At 47.5% G+C, this 18,556-nt stretch overlaps 1 protein-coding gene across 20 annotated transcripts in view; it reads left to right on the forward strand.

The window, feature by feature from the left end:
* The window catches only part of LOC122939068, a 129,352-nt gene that overhangs the window by 32,296 nt on the left and 78,500 nt on the right, over positions 1-18,556 (forward strand). For 3 of the 20 annotated variants that reach the window (XM_044295014.1, XM_044295015.1, XM_044295035.1), the window contains 7 exons: positions 4,925-4,978; positions 5,554-5,592; positions 6,075-6,113; positions 6,796-6,834; positions 7,455-7,493; positions 14,690-14,728; positions 15,214-15,252. In XM_044295014.1, the coding sequence (XP_044150949.1) occupies positions 4,925-4,978; positions 5,554-5,592; positions 6,075-6,113; positions 6,796-6,834; positions 7,455-7,493; positions 14,690-14,728; positions 15,214-15,252 (288 nt within the window). The remainder of the gene's footprint in view (positions 1-4,924; positions 4,979-5,553; positions 5,593-6,074; positions 6,114-6,795; positions 6,835-7,454; positions 7,494-14,689; positions 14,729-15,213; positions 15,253-18,556) is intronic. The other 17 variants (XM_044295016.1, XM_044295021.1, XM_044295022.1 and 14 more) reach the window with 11 other exon arrangements.

Genomic DNA, 18,556 nt, shown 5'->3' on the forward strand with positions numbered 1-18,556 from the left:
GGCCCATTCAGTCTCAGAAAGGGACGGGATGCAAAGCCTCCATTTGTCCTCTACACCCAGAGGGGAGGCAATCATCTTCGTGGTTATGAGGTGCGTATAGATAGCCGATATGAGTCCTCTGGGACCTTGTGTGGATAGCACTCCAATCAGCGGGTAATTGGAAATCTTTCTAGATCCTCTTCCGAACTGTGCGGAGAGAGCGTGTCTAATCTGCAGAAACCTAAAAAACATGTGTCTCGGGATTCCATATTTATCCTGCATTTGAGTAAAGGACCTCAGGGATCCTCCCTCGTATAAGTCTCCCAGGGTCAGTACCCCATGATCCTTCCACATCGCAGCGCCGTCATGACTACTCAAATGCGGAAACATAGGGTTTCCCCATAGGGGTAATGCGTCCGGTAGATCAGAGTATACCTTCAATTTAGCTGCCTCCCAAACCTGATGGGCCAACCTATGTAGTAAGAGGGTTTTACCGTGGAAAAGGTTAATATCTTCCAGCACCGGCCATAAGGAGTGTAGCTGGAGAAAGTCCTGCAAATAGAATTCCGCATTGGGGAGGGGCTGCGAAGAAACCCAGGAGGTTAGATAACGTAGTTGACCCGCTAGGAAGTACATGAACAGGTCCGGGAGTGCCGCACCCCCCTGCAACTTGGGTCTCTGAAGAGTGCGCAGCGCCAGCTTCCTTCTAGCCCTACCCCAAATAAAAACGGACATCATAGAGTGGAGGCGGTCAAAGAACCGTCTCGGGATAGTCGTACTAGCATGTTCCAATAAATATAAGGCTTTGGGTAGAAGGACCATCTTTATGAGGTTCAGACGTCCCATCAGGGAAATAGGGAGAGACCGCCACGCTGCAAATTTCTTCGTGAAAAACAAAGTTAAGGGCTCTATGTTCAAAGCGTAAGCTGAGGGAGGATCCCTAGTTATTATAATACCTAAGTATTTAAACCTATCCACAACAGGGAGATTGTGATATGTCGCTGGCCATCCCTCAGGCCGAAGGGGCATCAGGGCCGACTTGGTCCAATTAATATGCAATCCAGAGAACCGGCCAAAAGTTTCAATTAACTCAATCGCCCTGGGTAACGACTGCTCCGCTTTATCCATAAAAAGGATCAGGTCGTCAGCGTATAACCCGACTCTGTCCTCTCTATCCCCCAAGGATATTCCTCTGTAGACCCCATCCTGCCTCAGTCGAAGTGCTAAGTGTTCTATTGCGACTGCAAAGAGAAGGGGTGACAGAGGGCAACCTTGTCTTGTACCTCTACCCAAACCAAAACTACCTGAGTGCGAGCCATTCACGAGTATATTCGCTTTAGGCTGTCTATATATCATTCGTACCCACTGGGCAAATACTGGACCAAAGCCAAAGCATTTCAGCGCTTCCAGCAGATACGGCCATTCCACCGAATCAAAGGCCTTGGCCGTGTCCAAGGAAGCAAGGACCCATGGCTGTTCTAGAGCTCTCCTAATTTGCGTTATAACTTGCGCCCTCCTGATGTTATTGGATGTGGACCTCCCGGGTATGAATCCAGATTGATCCTGGTGTACAATAGAGGCAACGACCCTATTCAATCTATTGGCAATCATTTTCGTAAGAACCTTATAATCTAGGTTTAGCAAGGATATGGGCCTATATGAGCCACAATCCAAGGGGTCCTTATCCGGCTTCAAGATGATTACAATGGTGGCGTCATAAAAGGAGTCCGGCAGTTTCTGTTGAGACTTAGCTGCCTGCAGCATACTCCTCATTCTAGGGGCCAAAATGTCACCGTACCTATTGTACACCTCGATCGGGATGCCATCCGGCCCGGGAGCTTTCCCAGTATTTAGACCTCGCATGGCATCCTGTATTTCCTCCAAAGTAAAATCTCTCTCAAGCGAGTCCCTATCCTCAGCACTTAATTGGGGATGCGTCACCTCCTGTAAATATGTCGTGAGTTCCTGGGATGAATATCGTGACACCGAACTATATAATTCTTGATAGAATTCCTGGAATCTAGCAAGAATGTCAGGCGACCTTTCCTTTATCTCACCGTCCGACCCTCTTTATACGTAGGACAGGGGGGGCTGAGGAATTATTCCGAGCAATATGTGCCAAAAGCTTACCTGCCTGGCCTCCCTGTTCAAAAGACTGCTGTTTAAGAAAGAAAAGTTTCCGGTCACTCTTTTCCTGCAGATGTTGCATGTACTGTCTCCCTTTAAGAAGCCAGTCTACCCTGTTAGCCTCAGAGGGATCTCCAATAAAGGCAGTCTCTGCTACCTTACAAGTCTCCTGCAGTTCTACCTCCCTGCGGTGGGACTCCCTTTTAATATAAGCTATGGATGATTTAATACAGCCCCGTAAGTAAGCTTTTAACGTTTCCCAGATTAGTAGTTCGTCTGATGTGTCACCCTGCACCTCAAAAAAACATACGGAGTTGATCCGGAATCCGATCATTAGGCCCGATCAGGGTGAGCCAAAAGGGATGTATGCGCATCTTGTTCCCTCTCTCCCGGCCATCTAACAACAAGAACTTTGCCAACAGTGGGGCGTGGTCAGAGGGACCCTGCGGACAGTACTCAATGCTCTCCAGTTCAGTAAGGGTTAGTGCATTACCCATGATGTAATCTATCCTAGATAAGGCACCTCTAGAAGGGGTGAAGCAAGAATACTGCACCGCTACGGGATGCCTCTCCCGCCAGAGGTCCAGCCAGCCCATTTCAGTGGCCACTTTCAGGAGTGCCGAAGTTGAGCTAACGGGCCCCATACTTCCCGCCTGGCCCCGAAAACGGTCCAGCTCCGGATCCATTAGCATATTAAAGTCCCCCATACAGATCAGTCTGACATTCGGATACTGCACCACAAAGCTCACCACAGCCTGCAGGACAGACAAACTGGCCGGTGGGGGATTATACACATTAATGATGACGTACGGAGTGCAATTAACATACGCATGCACAAATATGTACCGGCCGTCTGGGTCCTCCACGAGCCTCTGCATTTCCCATCGTAGACTACTGTGTACCAAGACCGCCACCCCTCTCGAGTATGAGTTCCCATATGCGTTGGCGCTCCACTGGACCCATGACTTCTTTACTCTGTTGCCCGTCTCCAATGTTAAGTGGGTCTCCTGCAAACCCAGAATATGTGGGGCTAGCCGACGCACATGTGAAAACACCGCTAATCTCTTCCTAGGCCCACCCAAACCCCTCACATTCCATGACATAACTGTTAGTCCCGCCATGCTATCTGGAATCCCATGGATATCATAAGTAATGTGTCCCTAAACAGAATCTCGGGGCCCCACTCACTGCCATCCACTCCATACATCTGCGTCATACATTCCCAGGGAATAATAGCGTACCACCAGAACAAACACAGAAAAATAATGTAACATCTAGATGTCAGTAACATCAAGTGTAAAGCAGGCACAAGGCCTGCAACATTCGTGACCGTGTATACGGGGACCTGCATGGTGTACCTAGATGTTAACCCAGTGCAGGTAATCGCCGGGTGAGACCCGTGGCTATATAAACTAGCAAAATAGCAAGATACCAACTAACACAAGTGCAGGAAAAACAAAAACATTTCAGGGTACATAACACTCCGCATATCCTAAGAAGAAAACCATGATGATCATACGATACCAATAGAGTGTTCCTGCAAGCGAAGTCCAACTAGAAACAAATTAAAGTCCTGCACGAGTCCACTCAGAGTAGGTTAGTGTAGTAAGAAACCCAAAGTTCCTCAGATCACTATCTCGGTCTGCTGGCTATCCATTCATCGGCTTCCCTCGGGTCCGTGAAAAATAAGGATTTCCCGCCGTCTACAACCCGGAGCCGCGCTGGGTATGACATGGAGTACTGGGTATTCAGCTCGCGTAGCTTCCGCTTGACCGCCACAAAGGTGGATCTTTTTTTCTGTAACTCCGCCGAAAAATCAGGGAATAGCGAAATCCTGGAGTTGTTATGCGATAAGTTCTGCGCAGTTCTAGCCAAGGTAAGGAGCAGATCCCTGTCCTTCCAGTTCAAGAGCCTGGCCAGCAAAGGTCTGGGGGGAGCCCCCGGTGGGGGAGGTCTCGCCGGGACCCTATGGGCCCTCTCCACCGCGTATGTTGCCGAGAACGCTGCCCCAGGAAATGTGGTCTTGAACCAATTTTCTATAAAAGATGCAGGATCCATTCCTTCAGCCCGTTCCGGAAGGCCTAAGATTCGGACGTTATTTCGTCTGGATCTATTCTCCAAATCATCGCATTTTTGCTGCCACAGCTGTACTTTCTGCTCCAGATCAGACAGCTTGACCTGCATCGGCCGGGTGATGTTTTCCAGCTCTGACACCCTGTGCTCAGTCTGTCTCGCTCTTTCCCGCAGCTGCTGCACATCATGCCTCAGGAGCCCTACATCCACCTTTTACCTCCTCAATTTTGCTGGTAAGGGAGGTCTGGCACATAGAGATCGCTGTCATGAGCTGCTCATGGGCTTCTTTAGGTGAAAGCTCAGCTTCTTCCTCACTTTGAGGATCCTGTTGCAGGGCCGGATTGCCGCGTGTCACATGCGCGCGCTGGGTAGATGGAGACACAGCGCCATGTTGAGTCTCGGCTCTAGCGAATTCACGGAGCCGTTCCGCCGCTGCCTGTGCCTTGCTTGGGCTCATTTTGCTTCTCCTAGTGGACCCCCTCCGTTTCTGCACTTGCCACTCTATGATTGCGGCTATTTAGAAATCAGGATGGATAAGGATTGTGATCGGGTCTCGGAGCGGCGCTCAGAAGCGTGCGCTCATACCGGAAGTTGGTCACGCCCCGAATATCACAAATAACCTCTTTAAGTTTAACTTGTAGCATCCTCTAGACTGTATTGTTGTACTTTAAAAGAAAGTGCCTTTAGTTAGTTTTCTCTAGTGATATCATTATCTGTGTTTGATGCATAACATTTTTCTTTTTAGTTATGTATGTTCAAGGAAAACCGAAAGGTAGCGAAGAAGTGAAAGCCCAGCCAGGTATGAAACTATATATTGCTACACTTGATTGACAGGGCCAGGCAGCTGTGCTGGTCTCCTCTTGCCGGCCCTGTGTGTCGGGGAAATCTCACGCCGCCCCGTTTAGTATTAGGCGCAGTGAGTAAAGGCATCAGCCGGCGAGTGTCCTTCGAATACTGAACGGGACGGCACAGGCGTGAGATTTCCACGGCAGACAGGGCGGGCAAGATAGGGCCAGACAACGCTGGTCTCATCAATCAAGTGTAGCAGGTCGTGAGCAGAGGTGGGAGCAACCCCACCCCCGCTCCTAGAGGCTCATTTGCATTTTATAAAAGTTTTTTTTATTTTTTCTCAATAACAGCGGCACGCAGTGAGATGGCACAAATATAGTTATGTTCAGCTGACATTAGCACAACGCTAATGTCAGCCAGCTTAATACCCATTTTCCTGCTGACAGAAACCCTTTAAGTTAAGCTAGAATGCTCTAAATTATATTGTTGTACCCTAAAGGAAATCACCTTTACTCAGAATTCTTTTAATGACAATATCTGTGTTGGTGCATAATTTCTTTTTTTGTTGTTATTTTTATGTTCAAGCAATTCCAAAACTAAACCAGATGGTGCAAGCTCAGCCAGGTATGAAAATCTCAGTTGTGTTTTTTTCTTTAATAGCTCCAGGAGAATTGCAAATCTTTTATTCTTTGCCAGAAGATACGTAATCTGTGCATTTGGGGGGGATAGATCTCTCTGAATGAATAAAACACTGGTGGCTGGTTCTAAATACCCCTTTACACTGCTCAATTAAGCAGATGATTGTTGGGTAGGAAACATTCTTTTCTAGAAATTGCCTGCTCATCAGTGGCATGCAGAGATCTCCTCCACAGTATAGGGAGGAGTGATCACTAATGCCATTGCTCGCCGTCATACAGAATCATTGTTTGCCGGCAGAAGAGGCTGTTTAGATGGCATTATCTGCCGCCAGTAAACGATGATTTAGTTGTCCGCATTAACAATCCTATTACCCGATGCATAAAGGAAAGCACCTTTACTCAGAATTCTTTTAATGACCATATCTGTGTTGGTGCATAATTTCTTTTTTTGTTATTTTTATGTTCAAGCAATACCGAAACTAAACCAGATGGTGCAAGCTCAGCCAGGTATGAAAATCTCTGTTGTTTTTTTCTTTAATAGCTCCAGGAGAATTGCAAATCTTTTATACTTTGCCAGAAGATACGTAATCTGCACATTTGGGGGGGAAAGATCTCTCTGAATGAATAAAACACTGATGGCCAGTTCCAAATGCCCCATTACAGATGCAGAGATCTCCTCCACAGTATGGGGAGGAGTGATCACTAATGCCATTGCTCGCCGTCATACGGAATCATTGTTTGCCGGCAGAAAAGGCTGTTTAGATGGCGTTATCTGCCGCCAGTAAACGATGATTTAGGTGTCCGCATCAACAATCCTATTTCCCGATGAATAAAGGAAAGCACCATTAGGCTATTTTCACACTTGTGGCAGGATGGATCCATCCTGCCGCTATTTCGCTGGACCGCTGCTCCGTCCCCATTGACTATAATGGGGATGGGGACGGAGCTCCGGCGCAGCACAGCAGTTCGCGGTGAGAGGCCGTTGGACTAAAAAGTCGGACATGCAGTACTTTTAGTCCGGCAGCCTTTCGCCGTGGGACGGAGCGGCGGCAGGACGGATCCGACAGGGTGAACAGCCTGTCGGATCAGTCCTGCCGCTAGTGTGAAAGTAGCCTTACTCAGAATTCTTTTAATGACAATATCTGTGTTGGTGCATAATTTCTTTTTTGTTGTTATTTTTATGTTCAAGCACGTCCGAAACTAAACCAGATGGTGCAAGCTCAGCCAGGTATGAAAATCTCTGTTGCTTTTTTCTTTAATAGCTCCAGGAGAATTGCAAATCTTTTATTCTTTGCCAGAAGATGCGTAATCTGCGCATTTGGGGGCGATAGATCTTTGAATAAAACACTGATGGCCAGTTATAAATGCCCCTTTACACTGCTCAATTAAGCAGATGATTGTTGGGTAGGAAACGTTCTAAAATTGTCTGCTCGTCAGTGACATGCAGAGATCTCCTCCCCAGTATGGGGAGGAGTGATCGCTAATGCCATTAGGCCTCATGCACACAGCCGTTGTTTGGGTCCGCATCTGAGCCGCTGTTTTGGCGGCTCAGATGTGGACCCATTCACTTCAATGGGGCTGCAAAAGATGCGGACAGCACTCCGCGTCCTGTCCACATCTGTTTCTCCGTTCCGTGGCCCCGCCAAAAAAATATAACGTCCTATTCTTGTCCGCGCTTTGCGGACAAGAATAGGCATTATATGGAAGGCTGTCCGTGTCTTGCGGATCTGCGATTTGCGGACCGCAAAATACACCACGGTAGTGTGCATGAGGCCTTACTCAGTATTCTTTTAATGACAATATCTGTGTTGGTGCGTAATTTCTTCTTTTGTTATTTTTATGTTCAAGCAATTCCGAAATTAAACCAGATGGTGCAAGCTCAGCCAGGTATGAAAATCTCAGTTTTTTTTCTTTAATAGCTCCAGGAGAATTGCAAATCTTTTATTCTTTGCCAGAAGATACGTAATCTGCGCATTTGGGGGGGATAGATCTCTCTGAATGAATAAAACACAGATGGCCAGTTCTAAATGCCCCTTTACACTGCTCAATTAAGCATATGATTGTTTGGTAGGAAACGTTCTAAAATTGTCTGCTCATCAGTGACATGCAGAGATCCTCTCCCCAGTATGGGGTGTAGTGATCACTAATTATATGGGGGAGAAAAAAGAACTGGGTCGCACATCCACAGTGCTTGGCTTTGACCTAAAAAGTGTACAGCCCCCCGTATTGCATGCTGTACAAGAGGCATTAGTGTACATTTTGATCAAAAGGCATAAGCCCACTCACCACGTCAAGGAAGCCTCTATTGAGTGGGACCTACTCTGACAAAAGGGCGCAGCACGGTGCGATGACAAAGCGGTGATGTCCTGGTAGGCGGCGGGACCCAGGAGTCAAAACAGCAACCATGCTGTCTGACAATGCCACCCATGGCACTGGGTCCCACCAACCCACCAGAACAGCACCACAAAAACAAAGGCCACCACACAGTACTGCACCATGTGAACAGCTGTCTAACACAGCATGTCCATTACTATCAGGAGCTACAGGTCAATGACCACTATATGCAATCCTGTGTGATTAAAACCACCTGTGCCGAATGGGAGGAGTGCTGACGCCAGTAATAAAGAAGAAAGATACAAATAACAATTATATGGGGGAGAAAAAAGAACTGGGTCGCACATCCACAGTGCTTGGCTTTGACCTAAAAAGTGTACAGCCCCCCGTATTGCATGCTGTACAAGAGGCATTAGTGTACATTTTGATCAAAAGGCATAAGCCCACTCACCACGTCAAGGAAGCCTCTATTGAGTGGGACCTACTCTGACAAAAGGGCGCAGCACGGTGCGATGACAAAGCGGTGATGTCCTGGTAGGCGGCGGGACCCAGGAGTCAAAACAGCAACCATGCTGTCTGACAATGCCACCCATGGCACTGGGTCCCACCAACCCACCAGAACAGCACCACAAAAACAAAGGCCACCACACAGTACTGCACCATGTGAACAGCTGTCTAACACAGCATGTCCATTACTATCAGGAGCTACAGGTCAATGACCACTATATGCAATCCTGTGTGATTAAAACCACCTGTGCCGAATGGGAGGAGTGCTGACGCCAGTAATAAAGAAGAAAGATACAAATAACAATTATATGGGGGAGAAAAAGGAACTGGGTCGCACATCCACAGTGCTTGGCTTTGACCTAAAAAGTGTACAGCCCCCCGTATTGCATGCTGTACAAGAGGCATTAGTGTACATTTTGATCAAAAGGCATAAGCCCACTCACCACGTCAAGGAAGCCTCTATTGAGTGGGACCTACTCTGACAAAAGGGCGCAGCACGGTGCGATGACAAAGCGGTGATGTCCTAATGCCATTGCTCGCCGTCATACAGAATCGTTTGCCGGCAGAAGAGGCTGTTTAGATGGCATTATCTGCCGCCAGTAAACAATGATTTAGGTGTCCGCATAAACAATCCTATTACCCGATGAATAAAGGAAAGCACCTTTAGGCCTCATGCACACAGCCGTTGTTTGGGTCCGTAATCTACGTAATCTGCGCATTTGGGGGGGGGGATAGATCTCTCTGAATGAATAAAACACTGATGGCCAGTTCTAAATGCCCCTTTACACTGCTCAATTAAGCAGATGATTGTTAGGTAGGAAATGTTATTTCTCGCCCATATTCATTGGGGGACATAAGAACCGTGGGTATAGCCATGTCCTCTAGGAGGCGTTGACACTAGTAAAAGCGGTTAGCTCCTCCCTTGGCAGCTATACCCCCTCCAGCCTGGAGAGAGAGCTTCAGTTTTTTCTAGTGTCAATAGGAGGCAAGACCTCCCTGCTCTGCAGGGATCTCCTGAAGATTTTTTTTATATTAGTTTATTTTCTTCCTTCTTTTTCAGATGGGAAAACAGTGGACGCCTTTGCCTCCCTGTTCTCCCGGGACGAGTTGCGCCAGTGCCGGTCACCTGCACTGCTGCCTCCCCCACAGAAGACAAGGTGGACCAGGGCAGCCTCGCTCCCCTGCATCCCGCCAGCCAAGGGGTCACCTAGGTCCGCCAAAGTGAAGACCCTTCCGCCATACCAGACTCCTGCCACTCCGGTGCCAGCTGCTGAGGAAGTGACCCTGCTGGAGAAGGTGACCTTGAGGGTCCACTTAGGGAGGGTGAAGAGAAGAGGATGAGAGAGGTGAGTACACTGGACTAGGTAAGTATCCCTCCCTCCCTCCCTCTTGGTGACAATTGGCCTAGGATTTGGGCACCAGGAAACAGGCACCAGCCTTATTATTCCCCCCTTGGCTGAGCAGGCGCTGGCTATCGTGGGCACAAAGGGGGTTAATAACGCCAAGGCAGCCGCTGTTGCACTGCGGGAGGCCCTGTGCAGGAACCAGTGGTCCGGGTGCTGGGGTCAGGTGAGAGTGCTGTCCTTTCAGCCCAAACCGGTCCAATTCCGCAGCCACAAATTCCACTCTTTTGGGAGAGGGGGGGGAAGAGAATCAGTGACGGATTATATTTTCAGCGGCAGGAGAGCTCTTGAGCTCTCACTCAGGTACCTCGGCGCCCCAGCCGACCGACAGCTTTGGTCCACCGTGCGCTAATGCATAGACCCGACTGCCCCCGCTGCAGACCGAGAACATGCACCGGCGGAGACATGGGGAAGGGAGCGAAGGAGGCTCTCCCCCATCTGTGATCCTCTGGTGTCGGGGCTCTTAGGGGGTTAATAACTTCCCTGACAGGAGTGTGCTCTGGCGCAAATCTTCCCGCGGGCCCTGCCCTCTCCAGGAAACCTTAACCCTTTCTAGCCAGCCACTGACGGCCAGCACCAGATTATTCTGAGGATTCTATCTCGGTACAGGTGCCTCCACGTTATACAGTTAACCCCTTCCTGCCTCTCTGCCCACTTGATGTTGGGCATCCAAGTTTTATTTAAAAAATAAATAAATATGCCCGTTTATACGGGCCCCCCTCAGCCTCATCACCGCAAGACCACCCTGTCTGTGTGGTACCAGGCTGTGCCCGTGTCCTATAGTGGACAAAGGAGGACATCTCATAGTTCCCAATCCCCCTCCTGGGTCGTTGGTTGATATTCCTCCACCTGTGCAGATCCAGGGAGGACAGCTGAAGTATTCCCAATCCATCCTCTGTGTCGTGTGGTTGATAGTTCTCCAGTACAGGACCTCTGTATTCCCAATCTGTCCTCCGGGGCCGTTTGGTTGATAATTTGCCACCAGTGCAGACCCTCTGGAAGTTCCCATTCCATCCTCCGGGGTCGTCTGTTTGATAATCCTCCACCTGCACGATCCATGGACAAGATTCTGAGAGTTAAGACTGCATACAACGGGCCAGAGCAGCATATTTTACTCCTCGGTCACCTCCACACCCCCACCCTTCCTCCCTAGGGTCACGCTCAGTCGCACCCTCCTCTCCCTGGAGAGGTTCGGTCTGAAGGGGGGGATCAGTGGTTCGGTCTCTGCTGTGATTCCGGTGCGATCTTCCTAGATGGCGTCTGAGGTAGACAGCAGTACTTGTCGTATGCATTACCCCCTTCCTTAGGCGGAGTATTTGCATTACTACTGGATGCAGTACTCCCTTGGATATTACCTCCCTCCATTGGGGTCTAATCGCACTAGAACTGTTTCAGTGCTGGCAGGTGGTGTTCCCCCATTTTGGTAGGTGGCGGAACTGCATTCCCACTAGGGTCAGTACTTTCTGTATGCATTAGCCTCTTCCATAGGCGGCGCTATGGCATTATCCCTGGTTCAGTGTTTACTGTATGTCTTATCCCCTTACGTAGGTGGGGTATTGATACAGGACTCTCCATATGCCTTGCCCTATCCGAAAGAGGCGTACTCTCTCTGCTTGGATTCGGTTCCTGCTAGATGCATTACTGCATTGCCACCCTTCATGGTGGAGTATTTGCACTACCACTGAGTTCAGTGCTTGCCGCAAGCATTACCCCCTTTCATTGGTGAGATAATTGCAACATTGCCCCTTCCACAAGTGATCCACTACCGTGGGGAATGAGTACACATCTTGGATGTTGCACTTCAACTATGCCACGGCTATAGATGCCTTAGCTTCTACAAGTGGAGTGTAGCGAGTATCGTTACACGCTGGTGCCCTGTACTCTTCTAATGGTATTTCAGTGCCGCCAGTGGATACCAGTGTTTCCACGTTGTGTCCTTTTTCCTTCGGTGCCAGTTCGGGGCATAATTATGACAACCTCTCTCTTCAGGGGGTTGCCCAGCGTCACTCATGTGTCCTAGCTTCCCCTATATCCATGGTCCTCCACTGTTCCAATATGTGTCTTCAACAATATGTAGTGCGTACACCATGGCACGTAATATTGTGATTATGTTCCAGCAAGTCGAGTGTTAAACTGACTCTCTATTCTCTATCCACCATTCCTGATGTGCGAAGAGGTTGTGCTGGCAGTCTGGTTTGTCTTTGCAGTGTGTTCTCCATTGGTGCGGTTTTTAAGCTGGTACTAGCGTTCGCAGTCGCTGCAGTGCGGCATCCTCTCAGTTAGGCGTTCCACCCGAATGCTGGCTTGGCGGTTGTTCCTGTTTAACGCCCTTCCCAGGTGGGGTGTTTAAGGTTAGCTCCCCTTCCCTGAGGCAGTATGGTACCTTGGCTTCTACCGGATTTCTCTAGTCTGCCCCTCAGTTTGTTCTGACGGGGCATGCTGCGGCTCTTACGGTATGGGGGTCATGGAGTAGCCATTACGTACTCTGGCTCCTCCTGCACGGCTCCTTCGTCAGGTGACGGATTCTTCTAACGCCGAATTCGGTGGCGTACGCTGCATGGCCTCCTCCTTAGGCGGAGTATGGCACCGCAACGATCATCCAGTGGCTACGTCTGTATAGTGCCAGTCTCAGATGGGGAATGGGCTTCGCCCTGTCCCCTTTTCCTTCCGTTTTTTCCTTCTCTGGCTCAGGTTTCATGGTCACTCCGCAAACCTTGGTAGCTCCTATGTTACTACTTCCCCTCATCTACTTTGATGCAGGGTATTGGTTCTGTGTTTTTTTTTTTTTTTTTTTTCTTCCAGTCTCGTTCCGAACTGACTGTTGGGCTGTAAGGTTTTCCATATTCTCCTTCTACAGGTGAATCCTACCCGTTGGTCCTGGGTGTACTAGCCGTATCTACAGGACTTGACTACTGACTGCCACGTCAGTCTGATGGTAGTCATGCCTTTTTACTGCACATTCCGTGGCTAGACTACGAGACTCAGCACGCCAGGCGGAGCGGGGGTGCTGTCACGACTGGCCACCGTTGATGGAGTTTCGTTCATTGAACGGAACACCCCTTCTATTCTTCCTCCTCAAGGCAGGAGCTTTTCTCTCATCTTGGTCTCATCAAAATTTCCGTCGAGCTACATGGTCACATATCGTCTCTACTTCTACCTATCCAATGTATTGATTGCTTGGCTTGCGGTTAGACACGCCTCATTCAGGTGTTTTTTCTTGGTAGTTTATCAGCCGGCTTCTCAGTCTCCCCACAAGCCTCTTCGGCTCGAGGGACTTCGGTGGTCCAATTACCGTTTCCGTGGAGCGCTTCCCTTTAGCAGGGGTGGGTCCTGCGGTCCTGGGTTTTTTGGTTTAGCTCTTGGTTTCTTGATGGGTCAGGTTCGGCGCTTTCTATCCTTTTCCAGCATCCTCTGACCCACCCGGGGCCCATAATAACCTTCCTTCATGGAACGGCACCTCCGTACCGTCCTCCTTTTACCGCCTTGGGATTTGAACTTAGTCTTTTTAGCGCTCCTGAATCCCCCCCACCCCCCGAACCCTTGCGGAAGATGTCTCTCTGACTCCGGTCCTGGAATGTAGTTTTGTCTTGAGGCTATCACATCCATCAGACGGGTGTCCGGGTTGGGGCGCTCTCTTGCAGAAAACCTTCCTGGTTCTTCACAGGGATAAGCGGTTCTCCAGCCCGTTCATTTTGTCCTTCCATCACAGTGTCCCTCCCCTTCACACCCTAGGGAAAGGGAGTTACACCATTTGGACGTTGTCAGGGCTCTGACGATTTATTGCCAGCCTCCAGTTCCTTCCGGTGTACGGACGCCTCCTTTTTTTTTTTTTTTTTTTTTTGTCATCCCGGAGGGTCCTTGCAAGGCATTGGCGGCTTCCAGGGTGGCAATTGCTGAAGCATACTGCACCCGGGGCAGGGTTCCGCCCTTTGGTGTCACGGCTCACTCCACCAGAGTGGTGGGCGCTCTTGGGCTCTGAGGATTCAAGGTTCGGCCGTGCAGTTGTGCAAGGCGGCTACTGTCGTCCTTACGCACATTCACAAAATTTTGCCAGGTGCATACTTGTGCATCGGTGGGCGCTGTATGGTCTTGCAGGGGGCAATTCTTAGTTGCCTGCAGGGGCGCTTGCTCGATGGGTCTGTGGTTTTCCCTCCCTGTGGACTGCTCTCGGAGGTCCCATGGTCTCTGTGTCCCCCAATGAATATGGGCGAGAAAACAAGATTTTTGTAAAACTTACCAGTAAAATGTCTTTCTCGCTCTTCATTGGGGGACACAGCACCCACCCAGTATTGTTGTTCGGCCACAGTTGTGGCTGTTGCTGGTTAGAACCTGGTTCGGTTCTCAGCATTGTTGCTGTGTATTGCGTTGTTGTGCATGTTTTTTCGTTTGTTTACTTGCTTCTCCTACAGCTTCTCACAAACTGAAGCTCTCTCTCCAGGCTGGAGGGGGTATAGCTGCCAGGGAAGGAGCCAACAGCTTTTACTAGTGTCAACGCCTCCTAGAGGACATAGCTATACCCATGGTCTCTGTGTCCCCCAATGAAGAGCGAGAAAGAGAAAAATCTTTTTTCCTGAAATTGCCTGCTCATCAGTGGCATCCACAGTATAGGGAGGAGTGATCGCTAATGCCATTGCTCACCGTCATACAGAATCATTGTTTGCAGGCAGAAGAGGCTGTTTTAGATGGCATTATCTGCCGCCAGTAAATGATGATTTAGTTGTCCGCATCAACAATCCTATTACCCGATGCATAAAGGAAAGCACCTTCACTCAGAATTCTTTTAATGACAATATCTGTGTTGGTGCATCATTTCTTTTTTTTGTTATTTTTATGTTCAAGCAATACCGAAACTAAACCAGATGGTGCAAGCTCAGCCAGGTATGAAAATCTCTGTTGCTTTTTTTTTTTTTTAATAGCTCCAGGAGAATTGCAAATCTTGTATTCTTTGACAGAAGATACGTAATCTGAGCCTTTGGGGGGGAAAGATCTCTCTGAATGAATAAAACACTGATGGCCAGTTCTAAATGCCCCTTTACACTGCTCAATTAAGCAGATGATTGTTTGGTAGGAAACGTTCTTTTCCTGAAATTGCCTGCTCATCAGTGACATGCAGAGATCTCCTCCACAGTATGGGGAGGAGTGATCACTAATGCCATTGCTTGCCGTCATACAGATTCGTTGTTAGCCGGCAGAAGAGGCTGTTTAGATGGCATTATCTGCCGCCAGTAAACGATGATTTAGTTTGTCCGTATCAACAATCCTATTGCGCGATGAATAAAGGAAAGCCCCTTTACTCAGAATTATTTTAATGACCATATCTGTGTTGGTGCATAACTTCTTTTTTTGTTATTTTTATGTTCAAGCAATTCCGAAATTAAACCAGATGGTGCAAGCTCAGCCAGGTATGAAAATCTCATTTTTTTTATTTTTCTTTAATAGCTCCAGGAGAATTGCAAATCTCTTATTATTTGCCATAAGATACGTAATCTGCGCATTTTGGGGAGAAAGATCTCTCTGAATAAAATACTAGTTCTAAATGCCCCTTTACACTGCTCAATTAAGCAGATGATTGTTGGGAAGGAAACGTTCTTTTCCCGAAATTGCCTGCTCATTAGTGACATGCAGAGATCTCCTCCACAATATGGGGAGGAGTGATCGCTAATGCCATTGCAGCCCCTTCATTCTGTTCAGTTGAGGAAGGATCTCCATGAATGAGTAAAACATTGATAGCCAATTCTAAGACTACGTTGTTAGTGTCCCAAATGAAGCCCCTTGAAGGAAATGTGTCACCAAAATTTTTATCTGCCAGCTAAAACCAGATAGTAACACACATCCCTTTTTTCTAATCTAATCTATTTTTATTTTCTGATTGCAGATTTTTTATTCTCTTTCTTGAACATTATTATGGGGCAGCCATCTTGCCTGAGCTGTTCTTAAAGGGCTTCTGTCAGCCCACTAAACCCTTTTTTTCCCCCCCGTTAATATTAATCCCTACACTGCAAGCTCCCTGTACATATGCTAAATATAAATTTTCGTTCAGTAGATATTGTTAAAAATCAAGTTTTATCATATGTAAATTACCTTGCTACCAGCAAGTAGGGCGGCTACTTGCTGGTAGCAGCCGCATCCTCCTCTCATCATGACGCCCCCTCCGCCGTTTGATTGACAGGGCCAGGGAACGGGTTCGTTCTCTGCTGGCCCTGTTCGAATTCAAAATATCGCGCCTGCGCCGTACCTTTCTTTAATCGGTGCGGGCGCACTGAGAGGCGGCCTCTCTCCCGGCCGCTCCATCCTCAATGCGCCTGCGCCGGTTGTGGATGTGACGTCATCGGCGCAGGCGCACTGAGAGGCGGCCTCTCTCCCGGCCCTTCCATCCTCAATGCGCCTGCGCCGATGACGTCACATCTACACCCGGCGCAGGCGCATTGAGGATGGAGCGGCCGGGAGAGAGGCCGCCTCTCAGTGCGCCTGCACCGATTAAAGAAAGGTACGGCGCAGGCGCGATATTTTGAATTCGAACAGGGCCAGCAGAGAACGAACCCGTTCCCTGGCCCTGTCAATCAAACGGCGGAGGGGGCGTCATGATGAGAGGAGGATGCGGCTGCTACCAGCAAGTAGCCGCCCTACTTGCTGGTAGCAAGGTAATTTACATATGATAAAACTTGATTTTTAACAATATCTACTGAACGAAAATTAATATTTAGCATATGTACAGGGAGCTTGCAGTGTAGGGATTAATATTAACGGAAAAAAAAAAAAGGGGTTTAGTGGGCTGACAGAAGCCCTTTAACAACATTTACAAAGCATTAAATAAATTGCTTTACGGCAGCCCCATAGACACAATTGAAGTTAAGCGAACCTGCCTTTTGGCAGGTTTGAGTTTGGGGTTTAAATGAATTACGTAATGGATTCCGTTCTCACAGAATTTATAACGTAATTCAATGCCGGCATGCCAAACAGAATGCCTTGAGACCTCATTTGGAGTATTGTGCCCAGTACTGGAGACCATATCTCCAGAAGGATATTGATACTTTGGAGAGAGTTCAGAGAAGAGCTACTAAACTGGTACATGGATTGCAGGATAAAACTTACCAGGAAAGATGAAAGGACCTTAACATGTATAGCTTGGAAGAAAGACGAGACAGAGGGGATATGATAGAAACTTTTAAATACATAAAGGGAATCAACAAGGTAAAAGAGGAGAGAATATTTAAAAGAAGAAAAACTGCTACAAGAGGACATACTTTTAAACCTTTGCCCCTCTAATTTAAAACTAATATCAGGAAGTATTACTTTACTGAGAAAGTAGTGGATCCATGGAATAGCCTTCCTGCAGAAGTGGTAGCTGCAAATACAGTGGAGGAGTTTAACACGTTCAGGACCTTGGACGAGTATACTCATCCTGGAGCGAGGGTACTTACCGTATGGACCGCGGTATGGAAAGGGTTAAGTCAGGGAGCTCCCCCCCCTCTGCCATCGGGGGGCTGCTGTGCCTTTGCAGCCCCCAGATGGATGCGGGGACAGAGGGAGGGAGCTCACCTCCTTCCCCGTCTGCTCAGTTGTGGCAGTCGGGGAAGGTTCCCATGGCAACAGGACGCCATGGTGCTGAACAGATCTATGCTAAAAGCATAGATCTGTTCAGTGTAAGTAAAATACAGTACAGTACAATATATATTGTACTGTACTGTATTATACACACATCAGACCCACTGGATCTTCAAGAACCAAGTGGGTCTGGGTAAAAAAATAAAGTAAAAATCAAAAAACACATTTATCACTGAATAAAAATTAAAAAAATAAAATACACTACACATATTAGGTATCGCCACGTCCGTAACGACCTGATCTATAAAACGGTCATGTTACTTTCCCCGCACGGAGAACGCCATAAAAATAAAAACTATCAGGAAATTGAAATTTTCCCACCTTAATTCCCAAAAAAGGTAATAAAAGTGATCAAAAGAGTCGCATGTACGCCGAAATAGTACCAATCAGTCACCTCATCCCGCAAAAAATGACACCCTACATGAGACAATGGCCCAAAAATTAAAAAAACTATGGGGATACTATAACATTTTTATTTTTTTCGTTTCAAAAATGATATTATTGTGTAAAACTTACATAAATAAAAAAAAGTATACATATTAGGTATCGCCGCATCCGTATCGACCAGCTCTATAATATCACATGAGCTAACCCCTCAGATGAACACCATAAAAAATAAAAACTGTGCTAAATAAAAAAAAAATGTCACCTTACATCACAAAAAGTGTAATAGCAAGCGATCAAAAAGTCATATGCACCCCAAAATAGCGCCAATCAAACCGTCATCTCATCCCGCAAAAATCATACCCTACCTAAGATAATCGCCCAAAAACTGAAAAAACTATGGCTCTTAGACTATGGAAACACTAAAACATGATATTTTTTTTTGTTTCAAAAATGAAATCATTGTGTAAAACTTACATAAATAAAAAAAATTGTATACATATTAGGTATTGCCGCATCCGTGACAACATGCTCTATAAAAATACCACATGATCTAACCTGTCAGATGAATGTTGTAAATAACAACAAAAAAACGGTGCCAAAAAAGCTATTTCTTGTTACCTTGCCTCACAAAAAGTGTAATATAGAGCAACCAAAAATCATATGTAACCTAAACTAGTACCAACAAAACTTCCACCCTATCCCGTAGTTTCTAAA

The sequence above is a fragment of the Bufo gargarizans genome, chromosome 5 (assembly GCF_014858855.1).
Source record: "Bufo gargarizans isolate SCDJY-AF-19 chromosome 5, ASM1485885v1, whole genome shotgun sequence".
Classification (NCBI taxonomy): Eukaryota; Metazoa; Chordata; class Amphibia; order Anura; family Bufonidae; genus Bufo; species Bufo gargarizans.